Source organism: Oncorhynchus masou, chromosome 9 (assembly GCF_036934945.1).
Source record: "Oncorhynchus masou masou isolate Uvic2021 chromosome 9, UVic_Omas_1.1, whole genome shotgun sequence".
Lineage (NCBI taxonomy): Eukaryota > Metazoa > Chordata > Actinopteri > Salmoniformes > Salmonidae > Oncorhynchus > Oncorhynchus masou.
In genome coordinates, this window is record NC_088220.1 from 70,784,505 (window position 1) to 70,807,095 (window position 22,591).

General features: G+C 45.3%; 2 protein-coding genes across 5 annotated transcripts in view; one reads left to right on the forward strand and one right to left on the reverse strand.

The window, feature by feature from the left end:
- The window catches only part of LOC135546572 (neurofibromin-like), a 133,987-nt gene that overhangs the window by 56,972 nt on the left and 54,424 nt on the right, over positions 1 to 22,591 (forward strand). For 2 of the 4 annotated variants that reach the window (XR_010456598.1, XM_064975120.1), the window contains exons 29-34: positions 3,267 to 3,329; positions 4,786 to 4,944; positions 5,114 to 5,211; positions 5,581 to 5,727; positions 5,833 to 5,979; positions 6,101 to 6,211. Coding sequence is in view for 3 of the 4 variants with exons in the window: in XM_064975120.1 (XP_064831192.1) it covers positions 3,267 to 3,329; positions 4,786 to 4,944; positions 5,114 to 5,211; positions 5,581 to 5,727; positions 5,833 to 5,979; positions 6,101 to 6,211 (725 nt within the window). In the remaining variant the exon portion in view is untranslated. Of the gene's footprint in view, positions 1 to 3,266; positions 3,330 to 4,785; positions 4,945 to 5,113; positions 5,212 to 5,580; positions 5,728 to 5,832; positions 5,980 to 6,100; positions 6,212 to 8,466; positions 8,728 to 22,591 lie in introns of those variants that run through there. The other 2 variants (XM_064975122.1, XM_064975121.1) reach the window with 2 other exon arrangements.
- LOC135546571 (mucin-2) lies at positions 17,107 to 21,201 on the reverse strand. Its single transcript, XM_064975118.1, has 2 exons — positions 21,013 to 21,201; positions 17,107 to 20,493 (listed from the first exon to the last, which is right to left on the reverse strand). The coding sequence occupies exon 2, from the start codon at positions 20,448 to 20,450 to the stop codon at positions 18,765 to 18,767; it is 1,686 nt and encodes a 561-aa protein (XP_064831190.1). The 5' UTR covers positions 20,451 to 20,493; positions 21,013 to 21,201; the 3' UTR covers positions 17,107 to 18,764.

A 22,591-nucleotide genomic window follows, 5' to 3' on the forward strand; every position in this document is an offset into this window, starting at 1 on the left:
TAAATCAGGAGACCTACATGTAGAGATTAAAGTAATATTTTAGATATACTGAAGGCCTACCGAAGGTGTTGTAGGTCTTTTTATTTATTTATTTTTATTCAACCTTTTATTTTACTACATCAAGGTCTACTTACTCTGGTGGCATCTTGACCCAGTTTATGCCCTCATTTGCAATGTAAACCCGGGTGGCAGTGTGTTTTAGGTCATTGTCTGCATTTGGAGAAGAAAAAAAGCTTAACAGTCAACATTAGGTACAATATTAGAAATATACATGTAAATAGGCCTAAATGTAACAAGAAGCTAGAATCCTATCTTAAAAGAAATGTGGTCCCTGAAACACCTCTCTAACAGGGTCCAGCACATCTCTTGATTATTTCTTCCTCAAAGACATCTTGAGCCGTGATACCTGAAAAAGGAGGCGAGAGTGAATTATTGTTGTACACCTAACAGTCCGTGGGGTGGACGCTACAATATTTTATGTACCTTTTGCTTGTAAATGGCGAACTCAAAAATCAAATATGGGCCTGGTCCTTGGCTAGAAATTGCCCCCCACACATGGCGTTTGTGCGGATGCTTGGGACTCGGCTTGCTTGATCTTTTTTTCTGTAACAATTTTGAGCAAATTTCTAAAGGGCCACGGGTGATTTGTCTGTGAAGATGTCATTGAATATCTCGCCAACTTTGATCCATGCTTGGTCTTGCAGGACGCTAAGTTCTTTGTTTGTCAGACGAATCATTGGGTCTAAACTACAGACCATTATGGCTATTAGCAGGGCTATATTTTGGTCTTTCTACATATTATTTTGGTCTTTATTCAGATTACAGTCGCTCACTGTAATTTTTTTTAAACGAAATCTCCAAAATAGTTTTTTTTATATATCTATATCTCCTTCACACTGTGGATGTCTGTCTATTTCAGCACCGTTTCACGCTGCTCTGAGACGAGCATGGAAAATGAAAATATTCAATTATATTCCATGATATTCTTAAGATATAAGTGTTGACTGAATATAAGCAAGTGATGTCTGATAAATAATCAAGTTATGTTTCTCCAGAAATAAATAATTCTAAATAACAAACTGTTTTTATTTACAAATTAGTGCGAATGTCTCACCCCATGTTCAAGAATTGCCTTTTTCTCACTCACTCTTGGTTAAATGAAAACGAAATCTTTAAAATATCGTTACTTTTGAATTTAATTTACTTCCGTCATCAGAAGTGCTTTAATTTACTGGCTTTTATATAATTCTAAATTAATTAATAATAATCGCTTTGTTTAAAAAGTAACGATATTTGGGAGATTTGGTTTTCATTTAACCAGGAGTGAGCAAGAAAAAGGCAATTCTTGAACATGCGGTGAGACATTCTCACTACTTTCTAAATAAAGCCACCAATAATTGCATTTAGAGGATTGGAGGATTCTAAATTAATATCTAAAGGGCATTTTCCTTTTATCTGAGAATATCTAATGGAAAATTCCTCTTAGATATTAATTTAGAATCCTCCAATCCTCTAAATGTAAATGTTGGCAGAGAATCATTTCATTGAAACAAATATTTGTTGACGTACTGTTGGCCTACCATAGGTGAAATGAGTCTCACTAGTGTTGAGTAATGTGCTGTTAAAAATGGTGTAGGTCTTTATTTATGGAAAAAGCATATTGAAGTTAGAGGCAATAGGATTTAAAGCAGTAAGATTTTTGAAGCAATAAGATTTCAGTTTCGTTTCGCGCTGTTCTGAGACAAGCATGTGGACCAATGAGATTTTTGTTTTCACTCAATCTCCGTTTGAGTATTGGTTAGACTAGAATTAGAAAATTATGGTGTAGAAATGTTATGCTCTGAGTGTAACCTTTTTTTAAACTAGGCAAGCCAGTTAAGAACAAATTCTTATTTTGGGATTCTTTAGCTAAATAGCCCAGTACTGTACTGCCGACAGACTCGATGTACAGCGCCATATTTTCCATTCCATCCTAATGGAAACCCAGATAGTTTTTAGTTTTTCTTGGAATAGAAACATCATAATATTAATCAAATTAATTAAGAAAGTACCATTCAAAAGTTTGGAAATACCTACCCATTTCAGGATTTTTCTTTTTTAAAACTATTTTCTACATTGTAGAATAATAGTGAAGACATCACAACTATGAAATAACTCATATGGAGTCAGTTAAGAACAAATTATTATTAACAAGGACAGCCTACTTCTTCCTCCCTGTCTCTCGCGTGCCCACATTCTTGTTTTTCTCGGAATAGAAACACCATAATATTAATCAAATTTATTAATCAATCCCATGTACTATGTTATTACAAAAGGTTTTAAATTCTCTAGTATTGCCAATATGGGAGACAATCAAATGCTTCTCAAAGTTGCCCTCTGGTGGTCAAAATAGCACTAACGTGCATTAATGTAAAATATGGCTGACAATTAATTAACGTGCCATAGAATGCTGCAGCAGCCCGCAAGTATGATGCAACTTTTAAAGGAGGAACCACTGTACTCTGCCCTCTCCTACATGTTCTCTCTTCATGTACTGTGACAGAACAGAATAAGGGCTGTACCTTCAATGGTGGTAGTTTGAAAAGGGGGGGAACATATGCAGTTGAATTACCTGGCTACAGCAACATCAAGACACCACAAAGCAGCTAGTGTGTTCCTGCTCACAGTCACCCAACCTCTTACACACACACACACACACACACACACACACACACACACACACACACACACACACACACACACACACACACACACACACACACACACACACACACACACACACACACACACACACACACACAGAGACTTCCGTCTCTATTAAGCCTAACTTTTCCATGAAAGAACACCTCTGTATGGGCACACGCTACCCCAGCCTATTTCCTGCTGTTTCCATCTGCATGTCTGATGAGCCGACACCGCTGCCCTACTGCTCTCTGATTCTCCCTACACTGACTTAAAGTAACACATCTGCTTTTTTGATATCTCAATGAGATGAACACAGGGTGCTTTGAAACCACTAATGTTATTTTGTGGCACACAAAACCGAAATCTCACAGAAAGTGAAGTTTATACATATCGATCTCCATTTGCTCGATACTCTCCCATACTACTACCATAGTGCTAAAATCTGCCTGTAAAAAAACCTGCACAGACACATGCTATGCTGTTCAATAGTAGGGCTGTGCCGGCAGATGCTCTTGTGTAGTGTGTGTGTGTGTGTGTGTGGCCGGTGCTGTGACCTGTTTGTGCTCATCTCTGTTCTGTAGGCTACTTGCCACTCTCTACTGACTAAAGCCACAGTTAAAGACAGAAAGGAAAACAAAAAAGCAGTAAGTTCAGAGAACTTTTTCCTCAGCCACTTTATTTTCAAAAGCAAAAATACGTTTTTGTTGCATTTTTAAAAATTTGATTTATTTTTATGGTTTGATTTAGTGCTTAATTTGTTCATCTTGAAACGGTTTTCACATTCAAGTCTGTGTTCAGCCTTTCTTAAAATCCTTGTACTAATACAGGTGCCAACTTAGTTGCTTCCATTTCCTATTAACCATGCCAAGAAACCAGTGCATTCCGTTACAGCAGGGGTGTCAAACTTTATCCATGGCAGGCCTAGTGTCTGCGGCTTTTAGTTTTTTCCTTTCAATTAGGACCTAAACAACAAGGTGAGGGGAGTTGTTTACTAATCCGTTTTTAATGGTCGATCAAGTACAAGGGAGGATTGTAAACCCGCAGACATTCAGCCCTCGGTGGAGTGAGTTTGACGCCAGCATTCTCTTTTCTTTCTCCCCTTTCCTTGATTTATTTTTCTTTCCTTTCTCTTTCTTTCTTTCTTTCATAAATGTAGTGCAAAAAAATGAAAAACAAGTTTAAACATTACGAGCTATAGGTACTATATATATATATTACCCTGTTTTCGCCCCAATTTCGTGGTATTGGTAGTTTTGCCATTGGTAGTTAGTCTTGTCTCATCGCTGAAACTCCCATACGGACTCGGGAGAGGCGAAGGTCTCAAGCGGTGCGTCCTCTGAAACCCAATCAAGCTGCACTGCTTCTTGACACAATACCCGCTTAACCTGGAAGCCAGCCACACCACTGTGTCGGAGGAAACACGGTATACCTGGCGACCGCGTCAGCGTGCATGCGCCCTGCCCGCCATAAGAGTCGCTAAAGCGTGATGGGACAAGGACATCCCTGCCGGCCAAAACCTCCCCTAACTCGGACGATGCTGGGCCAATTGTTCGCCGCCCCATGGGTCTCCCATATAGATTCGCTTTGTCATTCAGGGGGATTGTGTGTAAGTTGAGGAACATTTGTAATTTAATCCATTTTAGAATATAAGGCTGTACCAAAATATGGAAAAAGTCAAGGGGTCTGAATACCTTCTGAATGCACTGTCTGTCTTCTCTGGACTTCTGTACTTAGCTCCCTCCCTCCCTCCCTCCCTCCCTCCCTCCCTCCCTCCCTCCCTCCCTCCCTCCCTCCCTCCCTCCCTCCCTCCCTCCCTCCCTCCCTCCCTCCCTCCCTCCCTCCCTCCCTCCCTCCCTCCCTCCCTCCCTCCCTCCCTCCCTCCCTCTCTCTTTCTTGCACTTTGACTCTTCCTTTATTTCTCTCTTGCTTTTTTCTTTCTCTCTGGTTCTGTGGTTGGCTTTGAGAAGGGTGGTGTGAGATCTTCTCAGTCATGTCGTACAAGCATCTAACTTTTCTTATTTTGTCTTCTCCCCACTCTGTTCCCACCCCTCCTGCTCTCCTCCCTTCCCATTGTTCTCCATCACCCTCCTCTTCCACTAGGTGGTGAGCCAGCGTTTCCCCCAGGACAGTATAGGGGCGGTGGGCAGTGCCATGTTCCTGCGCTTCATCAACCCTGCCATCGTGTCGCCCTACGAGGCAGGCATCCTGGATGAGAAGCCCCCACCCAGGATAGAGAGAGGACTCAAGCTCATGTCCAAGGTATGGGTTGGGAGCTTCCATCTTACTAAAATCAGCACCTCGTGAAAACGACAGTAGTGGCTTTGACCTGAAAGAGTTTGATAAAGTAATTCTAAAAAATACATTTTATTTATGACCTTTTATTTGAGTTAATTTGCGCTCTGTTTTGTGTTTTTGTCTCTGTCTTCAGATCCTCCAGAGCATTGCCAACCATGTGTTGTTTACCAAAGAGGAGCACATGAGGCCTTTTAACGACTTTGTGAAAAGCAACTTTGATGCAGCCAGGCGGTAAGCTAGGTTGAAGATGACAAAAAACTCTTTGCAACAATGGGACCAGCTATGCTACTTTGCATCGGTGCTGGTCCCAGATTTGTGACGACATCTTAACCTGTATATTTTCTGACATGGACGGTAAGTCAGAAGAATTTTAATACCAGCAAAGCTTTTGACAAAAAAGCCTCACGTTGACAGCAGATAATAGCACACACTGCTCTCTCAGTATTTTGAAAAGCAGGAACTGATCCGAGTCCCGACTTTGTTATGAAGCTGAGAATTACATACCTAGACTCGTTTTCTAAAATGTTAAAGATTTTTGTAATCGATTTCCAGTTCTGTAGTTGACCATTCGCTGTGTGAGCAATCTGTATTGTCCTGTAGGTTCTTCTTGGACATAGCATCTGACTCTCCTCCAAGTGACTCAGTCAACCACAGCCTGTCCTTCATCAGTGATGGCAACGTTCTGGCCCTCCACAGGCTGCTGTGGAACAACCAGGAGAGGATCGGACAGTACCTCTCAAGCAACAGGTCAGTAACATGATGAGTCACCAGTCATCATGTTATTATGTGCACTACCAGTATAGCCCTCTTTGTCTGACAGCGGTCTCTCTCTCCCCTCTTTCCATTCCATAGGGACCACAAGGCAGTGGGCAGGCGGCCGTTTGACAAGATGGCCACCCTCCTGGCCTATCTGGGGCCACCCGAGCACAAACCTGTGGCCGACACACACTGGTCCAGCCTCAACCTCACCAGCTCCAAGTTTGAAGAGTTTATGACCAGGTAACTGTTCTCCTACTGTAGAGTTAGTGTGTAAAATGTTGAAAGACACTCCGGATGATAGCAGTTGGTGAGTGTAGTTGATTCACAAGCATTTTATTTTCCGTTTGTCCCTGATTTCCAGGCACCAGGTCCATGAAAAAGATGAGTTCAAAGCCCTGAAGACCCTCAACGTCTTCTACCAGGCTGGCACCTCCAAGAATGGCAACCCACTCTTCTACTACATTGCTCGCAGGTAAGACCAATCCAAGGAGTGTATGTTGGCGTCTACGTATATTATTGTTATTATAAACCAGCTTGATAAACAAACTTTATCAACACAATATCAGGGAAGCGTCCTTTTGAAGTTGATACTCATCTAGATTGGGCCTTCCGTTGTTAGGGAGAGGGATTGTGTCCTCCTAAATGTTTACCACTGCTGACTTCCAAGCTGTAAGGGAGAAGGGTTAGGGTTAGGGTTACCCTTTACCTCTGTCTTTGTGTGTGGTAGGGAGTATAGTGGGGGGAAGTCTGCACCTTACAATAGTGGAAAGAGGGTCACTTAATGATGTGTGAGGATTTCAATGTCCAGAGGAGAATAGTTTGGTTTCATTTTGTTTTAACTTTCAGTTATTTTTAGGAGCTTATAAAGAGTCAAGGTGTTTGTGTGCATGCATGTTAGGATTTTAAGTACTTCTAGACATCCCCCCCTAACCAAGCTGATGCCAAGGTGTAAAGATGAGGTATCTCACATCATACTTTGACTCATCCAAACCACACTTACAGTAAATGCATTCTAAATGTTCTGTTTCTGTGTTTATATCATAGAAAGCATAAAACGCAGCAGCGTTTGTCAACAGAACACACAAGCAGTATAGACTACATGGAGTAGAGCATTCATGTTTCCACGCCGATAGTATTATTAGTCATGTATGTGTATACATTTGCCCTAGATATTATTTGTATGTGCGTTTAAAAGATATAGTCATACAGCACAACTACACTCACAAATTGTTGGAAGATGAGAGAGAAGACACAATTATATTCATTTTTTTTAGGCAGTAACAGTCGAACGTTCTTGAAAATTAAAACAAAACTCCCTTTAACATTCTGGGTCAAATGTACATAGGGTTAGCCCTCTCAAATCCATCAAGACTTGGCTCTAGTCTCTTTAGGAGTCTTTGAAGGCAGTCACTGTGACTAAAAGGTTCAAGGCGACAGCAGAACACACAATCTGTGTGTGTAGACCGTGGCCTCTGCTCCGCGTGCTTCCTGTGTTGGGCTTCTTGGTGGCAGAGTGCGGACGCCCCGTTGTGCTTGTGCGTGTGGAGAGGCCATGCGAGCGGGTGGAGGTGAACACGAACAGTGTCTGATCCCCCGAGCCGTTGGCCACCCCCCTGTCTCCATGCATCCCAGGCTCCAATAACGCAGACTTAGCCAGGTACCCAGAAGTGGCGACTGCAGCCCTGGCCGGTGGGAGGCCTCCACGGCCCAGCTCTCTGGCATCAGCCCCCAGCGGAGGTTCTGTGTAGGATGCAAAGTGCCACTCCCCTCCTGGAGTTGCCAGATGGGCTTGCCCACAGGTTGGCCTAGTGTAGCAGGGGCAGCCCAACACGGCAGCGCGGGTATGTTCGGCCCAGAGCAAGAGCCTTGTGATGTTCTCCTCCTCCTCACAAGCCCAAGGGTTATCCCCAAGCGTCAACAACTCGAGCCCCTCCAACCGGTCAAACACCCCCTCCGGCACCCAGAAGAAGCGATTAGCGTGCAGGTAGAACCTCTTCAGCCTGGGCAGCCGGTCCAACGACCCCAGGAGGATCTGAACCAGGTAGTTGTGGGACAAATCCACCATCTCCAGATTATGAGGCATGTTGGTGGGCACCGTCCAGAACCGGTTGTGACTCAGGTTAAGGGCGTGTAGGCTGGGCAGGGTGTTGTTGATGAAGACCACCCTCTCCAGCTCGTTGGCTGACAGGTCCAGAACCCGCAGGTTCCAGTGGTAGGCCGTGTCGTTCTTGTCCAGGGCTCGGAGCTGGTTGCCGGCGGCCCGGATGTCCCACAGGGCCCTGGGCAGGCCGGAGGGGAAGCGACCCAGAAGATTATAGGACAGGTCCAGGGTACGCAGGTGGGCGTAGTGGCTGAGCTGGCCCTCCAGACCACGAAGGCTGTCGGGAGAGAGGGGGAGAGGTCAGATGTTAGAATCACAGCTATTTGACACAACAGGGGATAAATAAAAGATGTCTGTGGAATTGTTAGTTTAAATCAAACCACATATTGACCAAACATGAATTGCGAGAGTTTCTTCAACTGAATATGCAAGAAAGACTGACTAATTATTAGGATCCCCTCCCTGCTGATTCTGTCTGGCTATTAGTCATGTTGCTGCTCAATCTCAGAACCCAGACGTTTAGAGGTAGGATCCAACCTGATGAGAAGGAAGATGATAAAGATAAGGAAGAAGTTGTCTTCCTACCTGTTTTGTGAGAGGTTGAGGAAGCGGATGTTGTGCTGCAGGCCTGGGGGCAGCTGTGAGAGGTGCCGTGAGGAGCAGTCCACCACACGGTGGCCCCGGCTGCAGGAGCACACGGCGGGGCAGATGGACAGGACCAGCCCCCCCAGCACCCCCGACAGGAGCAGCAGGAGGAGGCAGGCTAGCGGGGTGCGGTAGAGCATGATGAAGGCTCTGAGAGAGGGAGAGACCCAGTGAGAGGAGACACTGGACTGTACCCAAGGACATAGATCTGCAACACTTCTTTGCTCCCACGATTTATAGCGACTCACAAATGGAAGGGCACAGTTCTGATCCTGTATGCTGCCCTACCAAGCAAAAAGGTAACTGCTCATAGTGTGGAACTGAGAAAAATAGCTTTTATTTACCTTGGTTTCACAGTAACTTTATGCAGTTACTGCTAACATGACCCCCATTTTCTCCAAAACACAATAGAGGCAGGATACTTGTCCACATGATTAAGCATGTATTTAATGTGGGAAAAATGATTAACTAATTTTCAACCAAATTAGCAATTACTTCCTTTTTGCTTGGTAGGGCAGTATGGATCTTCGTCAAAACCATCACTCATTCACACACATCTGCAGAATAATAATTCTAACAGTTAAATTAGCTAACTACATCATTAGCATTTAAATATTGATTAGCAATAGCTCACTTAAATCCAATCCTTGCTAGCTTTTCCAAGCTGCAATTACCAGGAGCTTAAAGGGATATATCGGAATTTTGGCGTTGAGGCCATTTATCTACTTCCCTAGAGTCTAGGGCTTACATAATTTAGTCGATTGTATGGTCGATAGGTTGTTGGTCGACCAAGGTTTTTTTTTAGTCGAGCAGTGGCAAATATATTTTAAATTATGGCACACATATTAAAAAAATAAATAATAATAATAATAATAATGAATGCACACGAGACAACTATCTGATTTACGCCTGTCTCAGTGGACCAATCCATTGTGGAGGCCTGTCTCAGTGGACCAATCCATTGTGGAGGCCTGTCTCAGTGGACCAATCCATTGCTGAGGACATGGGGTTGGCACACCAGTATCACCACTAGGTCATTTACCGTTAATTTTGAATCTACAATGTTTGTTTGGATACAATCATTTCTGTTAATGCATTTAATGTATTACTATTGCAGTCTTACCGTTGTATTGTAGGATAGGACATGTTGTTTGCAGAGCGCACAGCCTAGGCTACAAGTTTGTTTATTTCATTTATGAGTTGTCAATTTATTCATTGTCTTTTGTTTGGAGTGCTTCTGTCAATGTTGAGTAAGGACATGCATAGAAGTATACCTAGGCTACCTGGCCTGAACGCAGATGTATGTAGGTTAAGTGTGCCCGTTTTGGGGATCTGATACTATTTCTGATTGTCTTAACTCAGCAACACTGTGTAGCTTCTCAAAGTTATTTTTTCTTCACCTCAAACAGCAAGTAAACAAAGTCTGTTTTTACATCCCATTGAGAATGACAATAGTTCCTCAATGTAGCCTATTTGAAAAATCTTTCCAGCTCTCTCTCTTTCTATAACCACTCGTGTGAAAGTGGAAAGAAATGTCATGCTCTATCCGGTGGAAACGTCATAAAATAGGCCTACCTGATTGCTTCTTATCCGTTGCACAAATACAACAGGCTATTAATAGTTGACACAATGTTTCAAGTTCCTTGCAAACAGGCCATGCGTAGCCAATGTGATTTATAGGATATTTATTCTTGTCAGGATATTTTCTACCTGCAGGCTTCAATGTGATGTCTTTTATGTAGGTTATTTGTACATATTGCAATGGCAATAGAAGTTACTTTTAGATTTGTATCATTTTCATTTAGATAGTATTCTGATTAACCACATGAAATTGATTTTGAGATGACGACTTTATTATAAATGAAATGAAACTGTTCCATGAAAATGTGCATGTGAAAACTTGCACGCAGATCAGTAGAAATGGTAAGGTAACTTAGCACTTCAAATGGAAAAGGTTGCCGACCACTGGTGTAGCCTGGCAACTGATGGAGCATAACCCCAGAATCTGCTAAGGCCAGCAGCAGTGGCAGGAGGGTCGGGAACAAGTTTTTGTTGTCCGGTTAGGCTCTATTGATCTCTGGCTCCCTCTTGTAATTTGTGTCTTAATTTTAAATCGCAGTGCTTAAAGCATCAGACAAGCTCAGTAGCCTACATATAGTTTAATTTATTCAAACATAGTGTGTGTCTATATACGGAAAAATACACGTTTTAAAATTACGTCCAATCGATTGGTCGACCAAGGTTTTTTTTGTCGGGGACAGCCCTACTCAAGTCAATTGAACTAGTGGATACCATTTTTGGATACCATTTTTATGTCCAGTATGAAGGAAGTTAGAGGTAGTTTTGAGAGCCAATGCTGTCTAGCAATAGCGTGAAGACTGGAGGTCTATGGGTATCTGCCAGCATGCTAGTTTTCAAACATAAATTGCTAGACAACGGTAGTTGGTGGAGTTTTAGCGACATTATCACCCTTATTCATAACCTGCCTAGTTTCCCCCCAGTGGAATCTCTGTAGAATTGATTTAATACCTTGTTTGGAGCTGCTGCTGTTTTGAGATAGCCTTTGATGCATAGCAACAGCCTCCCAGATGGGAGAGAGGCAGTATTAAACACCTGGACACAGTAGTAAAACACACTGGTTCTGCTGCCCACAGAACAATCCAGAAAGTCATGACTGGGAACCAGCTGGGTAGATTGGACCTCACTTAAACCAGAGCCCTCTCCCTTCCCATACCCCTCTCCTCCCTATCGTTCCCATTCACATCATTAACACCCCTCTGACATTTATAACAGTATATCATTGTATCGCCAGGCTATATGCTAACTGTCCTCGTTGAGGGTCAGACTGATATATCTAATAGCTTTGATGCAGTTTACAAGGGCCCCAGTCAGTCTGTGTGCCATTAAGCTTGATGCCTTGCCAGCGGGTAGGAGCTCGGAAATACTGCAGTAAGAGCCGGCTGAATTCATTTAGGGCGGCAAACACACACACTCTTGATCCCATACGCACGCACACAAACAGTTGTGTTGTGTCCTGTCATCTCTGGCACAAATGACTGGTTATCTGGGGACTGTGTGTGTGTGTGTGTGTGTGTGTGTGTGTGTGTGTGTGTGTGTGTGTGTGTGTGTGTGTGTGTGTGTGTGTGTGTGTGTGTGTGTGTGTGTGTGTTAAGGAGAGCTTGCCAAACACATGTGTCGCAGGTTAATAGCATTACATAATAAGCTGAGCTCTCTCTAGAAACTTGTTCAGGTCATGGCATACTGCAAGTTAGTCTGAGGTTGCATTTTACCTGTATAACAATAGTTGCAATAGTAACATACCAAATTCAGAGAGAGAAGCATATAGTAAGTCTCTAATGAGAAGCAGTAGACTGACATCGACAAATCACCCTGCTGCAGTCCACTGAGCTAATGTGGTACAGAATCAAATACATCACTGCTCTGTGAAGCACTGTGTGGGTCCTGTCATGTGCGCATGTCTTAGCATGTACACCCGTCTCTCCTAACGTTTTTCTCTCCATGTCATTAGTCACTCACCTTATCCTCTCCATTGCTTCAGTCCGTCATCTCGCTCTTTTCTTCCTCCTTCCCTCGGCCAGCCCTCTCACTCGCTCCCCCTTGTTTTTTTTCTGAGCAGCGGAGTGGAGAGAGTGATTGTCAAGTCAAATCTGGGGGGTGTTAGTTGTCAATATTCTTGCATCCTTTCTATTTCTACTCTGTTTTTGCGCTGGCTCTCTTTTGGGGTCTTTTTTAATTTCTTTCAATATCTTCCTCACTTTTACACTTGCTTTCTATTTTCTCCCTTGCTTTTCTTCCTTCTCTGGTGAAGGTGGACCTCTCTTCCCTCTATCTCCCCCCTCTTTCTCTCTCTCTCTCTCTCTCTCTCTCTCTCTCTCTCTCTCTCTCTCTCTCTCTCTCTAGTGCTGTGTTGGCACTGGTCAGTGGTGGGCAGGCTCTCTCGTTCTGTCTCAATACCCTCTTCTTGGTTATGGCTTCCTCCTGGCGTGCCAGAGCAGGGTGCCCTCGATAGCGCCAGTCAGTCTCCTCCGCTCCTCTGCAGGCTCTTGATGCAGCACTGTGCTCAAGGAAAGAGCAGTCTGAAAGGGAGAGAGAGGAGGAAGAACAAGTGAGGGAGGGGGAGAGGAATGGAGGATTGCAGCACAGTGCCGGCCCCCTCTGCTGCTAATGAGGCAGGGAGGGGGAGAGGAATGGAGGATTGCAGCACAGTGCCGGCCCCCTCTGCTGCTAATGAGGCAGGGAGGGGGAGAGGAATGGAGGATTGCAGCACAGTGCCGGCCCCCTCTGCTGCTAATGAGGCAGGGAGGGGGAGAGGAATGGAGGATTACAGCATAGTGCCAGCCCCCTCTGCTGCTAATGAGGCAGGGAGGGGGAGAGGAATGGAGGATTGCAGCACAGTGCCGGCCCCCTCTGCTGCTAATGAGGCAGGGAGGGGAGAGGAATGGAGGATTGCAGCACAGTGCCGGCCCCCTCTGCTGCTAATGAGGCAGGGAGGGGGAGAGGAATGGAGGATTGCAGCACAGTGCCGGCCCCTCTGCTGCTAATGAGGCAGGGAGGGGGAGAGGAATGGAGGATTGCAGCACAGTGCCGGCCCCCTCTGCTGCTAATGAGGCAGGGAGGGGGAGAGGAATGGAGGATTACAGCATAGTGCCAGCCCCCTCTGCTGCTAATGAGGCAGGGAGGGGGAGAGGAATGGAGGATTGCAGCACAGTGCCGGCCCCCTCTGCTGCTAATGAGGCAGGGAGGGGGAGAGGAATGGAGGATTGCAGCACAGTGCCGGCCCCCTCTGCTGCTAATGAGGCAGGGTAGGGGGAGAGGAATGGAGGATTACAGCATAGTGCCGGCCCCCTCTGCTGCTAATGAGGCAGGGAGGGGAGAGGAATGGAGGATTGCAGCACAGTGCCGGCCCCCTCTGCTGCTAATGAGGCAGGGAGGGGGAGAGGAATGGAGGATTGCAGCACAGTGCCGGCCCCTCTGCTGCTAATGAGGCAGGGAGGGGGAGAGGAATGGAGGATTGCAGCACAGTGCCGGCCCCCTCTGCTGCTAATGAGGCAGGGAGGGGGAGAGGAATGGAGGATTGCAGCACAGTGCCGGCCCCCTTGCTGCTAATTAGGCAGGGAGGCGGAGAGGAATGGAGGATTGCAGCACAGTGCCGGCCCCCTCTGCTGCTAATGAGGCAGGGAGGGGGAGAGGAATGGAGGATTGCAGCACAGTGCCGGCCCCTCTGCTGCTAATGAGGCAGGGAGGGGGAGAGGAATGGAGGATTGCAGCACAGTGCCGGCCCCCTCTGCTGCTAATGAGGCAGGGAGGAATGGAGGATTGCAGCACAGTGCCGGCCCCCTCTGCTGCTAATGAGGCAGGGAGGGGGAGAGGAATGGAGGATTGCAGCACAGTGCCGGCCCCCTCTGCTGCTAATGAGGCAGGGAGGGGGGAGAGGAATGGAGGATTACAGCATAGTGCCGGCCCCCTCTGCTGCTAATGAGGCAGGGAGGGGGAGAGGAATGGAGGATTGCAGCACAGTGCCGGCCCCCTCTGCTGCTAATGAGGCAGGGAGGGGGAGAGGAATGGAGGATTGCAGCACAGTGCCGGCCCCCTCTGCTGCTAATGAGGCAGGGAGGGGGAGAGGAATGGAGGATTACAGCATAGTGCCGGCCCCCTCTGCTGCTAATGAGGCAGGGAGGGGAGAGGAATGGAGGATTGCAGCACAGTGCCGGCCCCCTCTGCTGCTAATGAGGCAGGGAGGGGAGAGGAATGGAGGATTACAGCACAGTGCCGGCCCCCTCTGCTGCTAATGAGGCAGGGAGGGGGAGAGGAATGGAGGATTGCAGCACAGTGCCGCCCCCTCTGCTGCTAATGAGGCAGGGAGGGGGAGAGGAATGGAGGATTGCAGCACAGTGCCGGCCCCCTCTGCTGCTAATGAGGCAGGGAGGGGGAGGGAATGGAGGATTGCAGCACAGTGCCGGCCCCCTCTGCTGCTAATGAGGCAGGGAGGGGGAGAGGAATGGAGGATTGCAGCACAGTGCCGGCCCCCTCTGCTGCTAATGAGGCAGGGAGGGGGAGAGGAATGGAGGATTGCAGCACAGTGCCGGCCCCCTCTGCTGCTAATGAGGCAGGGAGGGGGAGAGGAATGGAGGATTGCAGCACAGTGCCGGCCCCCTCTGCTGCTAATGAGGCAGGGAGGGGGAGAGGAATGGAGGATTGCAGCACAGTGCCGGCCCCCTCTGCTGCTAATGAGGCAGGGAGGGGGAGAGGAATGGAGGATTGCAGCACAGTGCCGGCCCCCTTGCTGCTAATTAGGCAGGGAGGCGGAGAGGAATGGAGGATTGCAGCACAGTGCCGGCCCCCTCTGCTGCTAATGAGGCGGGGGGGGGCTGTGGTGACTTCTCCTCTCTCTTTTTCATACACAAACAGTGCATTTGGAAAGTATTCAGACCCCTTGACTTTTACCACATTTTGTTACGTTACAGCCTTATTCTAAAATGGATTGAATTCTGCCCCATTTTTTTAGAAATGTTTGCAAATGTAAAATATCACGTTTACACAACCTTTTACTCAGTACTTTGTTGAAGCACCTTTGGCAGAAATTACAGCCTCGTCTTCTTGGGTATGACGCTACAAGCTTGGCACACCTGTATTTGGGAAGTTTCTCCCATTCTTCTCTGCAGATCCTTTTAAGCTCTGTCTGGTTGGATAGGGAGTGTCGATGAACAGATATTTTCAGGTCTCTCCAGAGACTCTTTGATCGGGTTCAAGTCCGGGATCTGGCTGGGCCTGAAGCCACTCGTGCATTGTCTTGGCTGTGTGCTTGTTGTCCTATTTTAGAATAAGGCTGTAACTTAACTGTGGAAAAAGTGAAAGGAGCCGAATGCTTTCCGAATGCCCTGTATCTAACATCACATCTGGCACCTGCAACGACTGGCTGCCTCCACCGCCCTCAGCAGCGAATTAGCACTGTTTTTGTATTAACGGTACAGTTGTCTCATCCTAGTTTTTAGTGAGTGTGTGTGCTGTGATTTGATTACTTCATTTTGAGTGGAGTGATTTGGGGGTGCCACTGGAGATTTAGATTCTAATTATGTTTTTAAATCAGCATTTCATGAAGTCACTTCTGTGCCCACATGCCTTTCCCTGTTTGTGTCTGTCTGTCTGTCTGTCTGTCTGTCTGTCTGTCTGTCTGTCTGTCTGTCTGTGTCATTCTTTAATAGTTTGGCAGATTGTGTCTGGCCAATGAAACAGTCCTCTGTAGTAGGTTTGGGGCTTCTCTCGTGGAAATATACACGAAGCATAACATCATGCTTATTGTTCTAGGCATTCTGTACTTAGCACCACAGAACTTCTCTGTTCTGCAACTAGCCATAAGCAAGCAGTGAATATTTCATTCTGCACTTCTCCCGAAGCAGGCCGCCCTGCTACTGCTGGCAATATCAGTCAGCGACAAGTCAGCATGAATTGCTGGCAGCAATCACCATTCACAATTCTCCAGAAAAAATGTCAGCAAATGAAACGCAGTAAGAAATACCCTCCATAGTGCAGTGCATGGTGCTAGCATGGCAACACCAGACCAATCCAAAGCGTGAAACTGCATAGCTACTCCAATCTGCTGTGTTTGTTCCGGATGTTCAACCAATAAGCTGTGAGAGTCTGTGATATCAAACTAATGTGGGCTATTCATCTCAGATTATTAGATGGGATCATTGAAAATGACTATCTGATTTCTGTAAATTTGTCATGTTGAAAGCTTTGTTAATAAGTTGAAGCATCAAGAGAATTGCATACATGAACCACAAGTGTTTGTACGAGGGAAAATATGTTTTCACAGAAGGTTTCCCACCTTGCAATCTACTTGTGTGAAAACCAACGGTAGTCACAGCACATGCAATTGTTTTAGAATGATGAGCAGAAAATATGTATAGTCATACTAAAAGTCATACTCTTACAATAGCTTGTCATGATAGTAGAACGAATTGACCTGTGTTGAGATGAACATGGCATGGATTCTGTTTGTTGCAAATTGAACCGGCTGTGTTGAGATGAACATGGCATCTGTTTGTGTTGGAGATTAAGATTGACCCCCAACAGGCCTGATATGACAGACTGAGTTGGTAGTTTGAAATCTACATCAGACTTGGAACTGCAGATGTGTAAAGAGTTAGAATGAAACAGGACTGAAATTATTCTCAAGTTTAGCTACTTCTCGTGCTGCTTCCTCTCTACTTCTCTTGTGTTTCTTTCATGTCTGTGGCAGTATCAACATAGGGAGTTCTACAATTTCAATAGAAACATATCCCTTTTAATACTCAGCTGGAGAATATGCCTGGAAGAAGTTGTGAATTTGAGTAGTAGGGGGGTGGTGAGAGGTAATGGATTTATGATGGCTGTATCTTCCAGGCAACGCTCTTTATAGGGAGGGATGAAGCAGGTGCCGTGGCTGGCATCTGAGCGGCAGGGGCGGGTGGAGTGGGGTATTGGCTTGTGGTGTAGGCAGATGATGCTCTTTCCTCAATCACCACCCAGCAGAATGAATTATAGCCTGGCGTTAACCATTGAGCCTGTAGTCTGCCTCACTGTATGAGGCTAATGTAGTACACAAATTCACACCCGTATTTACCATAATTGGATTTATTGCATAAATACGTGATTGATGAACAACAAGCATTTAACATCTAATTTGTTGACAAGTATGTGTAGGTGATTGGGTGTGGTGGTTGCTTTCTGTCTCCCATCTTGTTTCTGTGGTTTCTCTTCAGATGAGTGTCAAACAAATTTAATAATTCCATTATGTGTTCATTAACCAATTCAATTAAAATCACTCTGTCTTGGTTCTAAGAATTTGTAAGATCCTTATTTGCATAAAATAGACAGAGACCAGTCTATCAAAATTAGCCAATAGCATTTATTCTCGAGAGCGCGCTGCCCCAAGAACCATGTACAACAGCTTATATTTCACATATGACGTCATATGTTTCAAAATGTCCTTCCTCCTCTCGACCAGGACAAAGCAGGTTCAAAAGTTCATTACAACTCTCTAGCGCACATACATGACACACAATATACCTGGATTAACTCCTGAAGTCTCACCATAATTTATTACCACTTTAGCAGACAGTTCCAGATACGGAAAACCGCCACAGAGTGATCGCCACAGAGTTATAGTTGAGTCGGTTCAAACATAGGTTAATGACCCTCTTTGCTTACTTAAGACACACACACATTCCTTCCTACACAATAGTTATCATTTCCAATTACCCCTTATCCATGCTACATAACCTCTTTCTTAGGAACGAACATTATTTAATCAGATATTGTAAAACAGGGTAGAGTTGAATTAGTTATAGTTCTATTTAAATGTAGATATTGTTTAGTCATTATTCATAAAATTCCTAACAATGAGACATTGAGGCAATTTTTGTGGGTCTGACATTTCCCTCTTTCTGTCTCTCTTTACTGTTAGTGTACTGCTGCACAGCTCTGAAGTACACTGGGAGCAACTGCAACACTGCAGTAAGGCACTGACTAACAGTGTTGGGCCAGCCCCACTGAGAGACTAACTCCCTGCTCACTCTTTCTCACATTCATTCTATCTATTGTTCCTCAGTTTAATTATATAATTCACCCTTTCGTTTCATTTATTTTTAGTACTTCTTCTTTCACCGTGAATGTTTCAGCCTGGGTAGATTGTTTTCATTGACTTGACTTATGCTCTGAGAATGTTCACCTGCCACACACACACACACACACACACAATATTACAATTACATTACTTCAGCAGTGCATCCTTCTCTGAATTATCTCACCACTGGGTATGATGCTGATGTTTAGGCCTTTACATCCTGTGTGATTCTCTCCAATAAGTACACTGGAGAAAAGCAATTATTGTAGCATGAAATAATTATCACTGCTACAGATTGGTCAGGCGGAATTAAAATGGATGTGAAACGTATCCACATCTTGAATCAAAACATTTGGGAAAGCTTTCTGAGTGTACATTTGGTTGCCTTCATACCAAAGAAAGATCATAGGGAAAAAGGCTGATTATTGTGGCCAATGTCAGTTATCCTGTTAAATAGGGAGAGGGTTAGCTTGGTTTTCACAATCAAACTATGGCTATAAGCCTAGTTGAAGATCCATTTCATGGAATGTTTCATCAGATAGAGGAAGCAAAACACTTATAAGCATCAGTTTAGTTTTTTGGTTAGTGGTTTCCTTTGTTGGGTGGTGGGGGAGGAGATTGGGTTTCCTGTGTGTTGCTATCTGTCACTGCTTAGAGATGGGTAAAGGCGGGTCCGGGGGGATGGGGAAATATGTGCTCTCTGGTGGAGGGGGGACGCAGGTGAACACCCAACAGTGGTGGAGGAACAGCTTCTGGGATATCTGGTGGCGTATGAGAGTGAGAGGAAGAGCGATTGGGAGCATTGTCTGGCCCCAGATCAACATCCTGCAAGGAGGAAGGAGGCTGATGGTCATGGGTGGATGCTGTGGCAGTGGTCTCTGAAGACGGCAGAGGAGATGAGGAGTTGTCTGGAAGTTGTGCCTCCTCGTTGCACGGTTTAACAATTCTTCCGAATGTACTTCCTGACGGAATCTCACCCATCTGGAATTCCTGGTCAGTATCCTGGATCAGAGAGAACCTTTTGGAGAGTTGCTGAGACAGGAAGCCAGAGAAGGAGATTCCATTGGAGCCCCTCAGATGGACATCACCACTATCGTCATAATCCTGTTGACACTGGACTCCACCGTCCAGAAACGGAGAGGGGCCTGCCCAGGCTGTATTCTGCAGCTGGATCCTCTGTTGTCTTTGCTTCCTCACAAAGATGACCCCAAAACCCACCAGCATCATGAACAACGTCCCACCAATCAGTACAGCCACCGCTGTGCCATGGTTCCCTGTCTTTTTTCGCTCGTCTTTGTTTGCAGTTTTTGTCGGAGGCTTTGGTTTCTTTTTTGCCGTGGTGGTGGCAGTGGCAACTTCTTTTTTAGTGGGGACCATTGGTGTGGATTGACCCTTGCTGCTGGTAACGTCAACACTAGAAGTAACAGAGGCTTCAGTGGTGGCAAGGGTCTTGGCAGGCTTGGTCGACGTCCATGGAGTGGAGACGTGGGTTGAAGATTTGGTCATGGCTGTAGATGGAGGTAGGGTGGTGGGGGAAGTGGCAGTACTAGGCAGCTCAGATGGGCCTGTTGGACCTCTTTCAGTGGGGTGTGAAGGGGTTGATCTCCTGCTTGTAACTGGGGCCTGGGAGGCGGTGCTGGATAGTTGAGCCTCTCCACCTGTGTTCAAAGTATATTCCGCTCTAGTCGGTGTCACTCCAAATCCAACAACAGTTGGCGTGGGTTGGTTTCTGTCTGTGGAGTCGTTGAACTGCGATATTGGAGAATTGGACGGAATAGGCCCCATTTGGATCTCTGTTGGTTGATTTGGTGTCGGTGAGGTTGTTTGAGTGGACAACTCAGAAGGTCTAGGTGATGCTGTTGGACTAAGTTCGTCCTTGCCGGAGGGTGTAACTTGCCTTACCAGAGGTTGATTCCACATAGCAGGCGAAGTTTCCCGGGCTCCATCTGCTGTGATCTCCACCATAGACTTGTTTTTATATCTGGTTGTTTGGCGGTCCTGAGGTGACTGGGAGTTCCTCTTTGTGCTCATATGCAAAGGCTGCATTGAAGGCCGATTGTGGCTGAGAATGTTTCTGGTCGACACCTGGTCTGAAGTCTGTGGTTCACTTTTCACTGTGAGCTTCAACTCAACTGAAGATGCCACAGTGCTATGTTGTCCTTCATCCGGTGCGTTGTTGAGGGGCTCTTGAGCCATTTCTAAGGGTGAAACTTTATTGTCCGAAGTTGCAGTAACCTCACTGCTTCTGAAGTTGTGGAGGTTAGGTGTCACTGTGCCATTCAGTCCCCGTGGCAGCATCCACAGAAACGACACAATAACAAGACGCCTTCCCTCCATTGCTGTTTCCTGTTAACATCTGAATTCTGCTGTGTCCTGATGACTGATGGATGAAAAGAAGAAAAGCAACTGTCATTACTGTATCTACAAACGCGCTGTACCATGAGGAAACAAGCAACATTTTAGCATAAAGGGCTGTGTGGTAAAATGTGATCGCCACTTTTGGCATTTCCTTCCTCAACTACAATTTAAAGTAGGCATACAATATTTAGAGTAAATGTGATCTGTTAATACGATCAGAATGTTTAATGGAGGAATCAAACAATATTTTCTGGTTTTGTCCCATTTCTAAGAATGAATGGCTTATAATGTTTCACATCAGGATGTCTTTGTCCAATCAGTATTGATTAGCTTACATTAGTGATAGTGTTTGTATAATGTGCTTTTTTCCCTCCTACTTACCATTTAAAACTCCCACATCCCACAAACAACTCTGTATTTAAAAGGCTTTTGTTCACAAATGCTTGCACATTCTCTGGCATATTACACATGTCCTCATTAGAGCCACAGATCCTGCAATAACCCATTTATATTTACCCACCCTAAAGTTGGTTGTACTCACCTGAGCCTACACAGGATGTAACCCTCGAATCCTGGCCGTTCACAAAAATCAGAAACCCTGTATGATTTGGTGTGTCTCAGTTGGGAGAGGTCCCCATAGTTTGGTGTACATGAAGCCCAGAAAGCAACCGCTGTAGAAGGCTGCGAGGCCACAGCCTGGTAGAATACAGAACTTTTGCTTGCCTCACTTGACAGGAAGTGAGAGCTGTGAAACTGAGGTCTGATGACAAATGACACCCTGTTTGTTTTAACAGAGCAAAGTCTGCAGTGATGGAAGAAGAGTGGTTTGTGGTTTTAGCACTGGATGTTTCAATACAAAGATGTACATATTTCATTTTAATATGCACTCTGGGATAGTTGTCTTTGTCATATAGTTTGTTACAGACAGTACTGAATGCTATGCTCTTGGGAAGTTTATGTTAAATAAATAGCTGCCTATCACTCCTGTAGAGATGGCGTGAAAGTAGTTGGCCGCCTTGCTGCTGAATCCTGTTACATGGGAAGTGTTTCAGTTGTCGCTATCACTCATTCTGTTCAATTATACAGTCGTGTTTGTTTTCTGTATTTGTGCTTTTGATTTAAAACTGTCAACAGAAATAAGATGCAGTTAAAAAAGATTCAAACACAGCAAGGTCTAGGGCATAGTGTCAAAGACAAGCGGTAGTTGTTTCAGTGTTTTCAGTTGAATTGTTGAACATATACTGTGGGTTCCATTATCAGCAACCATCACTCCTGTGTTCCAATTGAGCGTTGTGTTAGCTAATCCAAGTTTATCATTTTAAAAGGCTAATTGATCATTAGAAAACCCTTTTGCAATTATGTCAAATGTTTTTCTGATTAAAGAAGCAATAAAACTGGCCTTTAGACTAGTTGCGTATCTGGAGCATCAGCATTTGTTGGTTCGATTACAGGCTCAAAATGGCCAGAAACAAATAACTTTCTTCTGAAACTCTTCAGTCTGTTCTTGTTCTGAGAAATGAAGGCTATTCCATGCAAGAAATTGTCAAGAAGCTGAAGATCTCACACAACGATGTGTACTACTCCCTTTGTAGAACATCGCAAACTGTCCCTAACCAGAATATAAAGAGGAGTGGGAGGCCCCGGTGCACAACAGAGCTAGAGGACAAGTACTTTAGAGTGTCTAGTTTGAGAAAAAAGCACCTCAACTGGCAGCTTCATTAAATAGTCCCCGCAAAACAGCAGTCTCAAGGTCAACAGTGAAGAGGTGACTCCTGGATGCTGGCCTTCGAGGCAGAGTTGCAAAGAAAAAGCCATTTCTCAGACTGGCCAATAAAAAGCTAAGATTAAGATGGTCAAAAGAACACAGACACTGGACAGAATAACTCTGTCTCGAAGGCCATCATCCAGGAGTCCCCATAGGGCAGCGCACAATTGGCCCAGCGTCGTCCGGGTTTGGCCGGGGTAGACCGTCATTGTTAATAATAATTTGTTCTTGTTTGACTTGCCTAGTTAAGTAAAGGCTACACACATACACGCACGCGCACACACACACACACACACACACACACACACACACACACACACACACACACACACACACACACACACACACACACACA

Bases quoted from the DNA above. Each gene is read 5' to 3' on its own strand.
- LOC135546571 (XM_064975118.1), bottom strand. From the start codon at position 20,450: ATGGAGGGAAGGCGTCTTGTTATTGTGTCGTTTCTGTGGATGCTGCCA.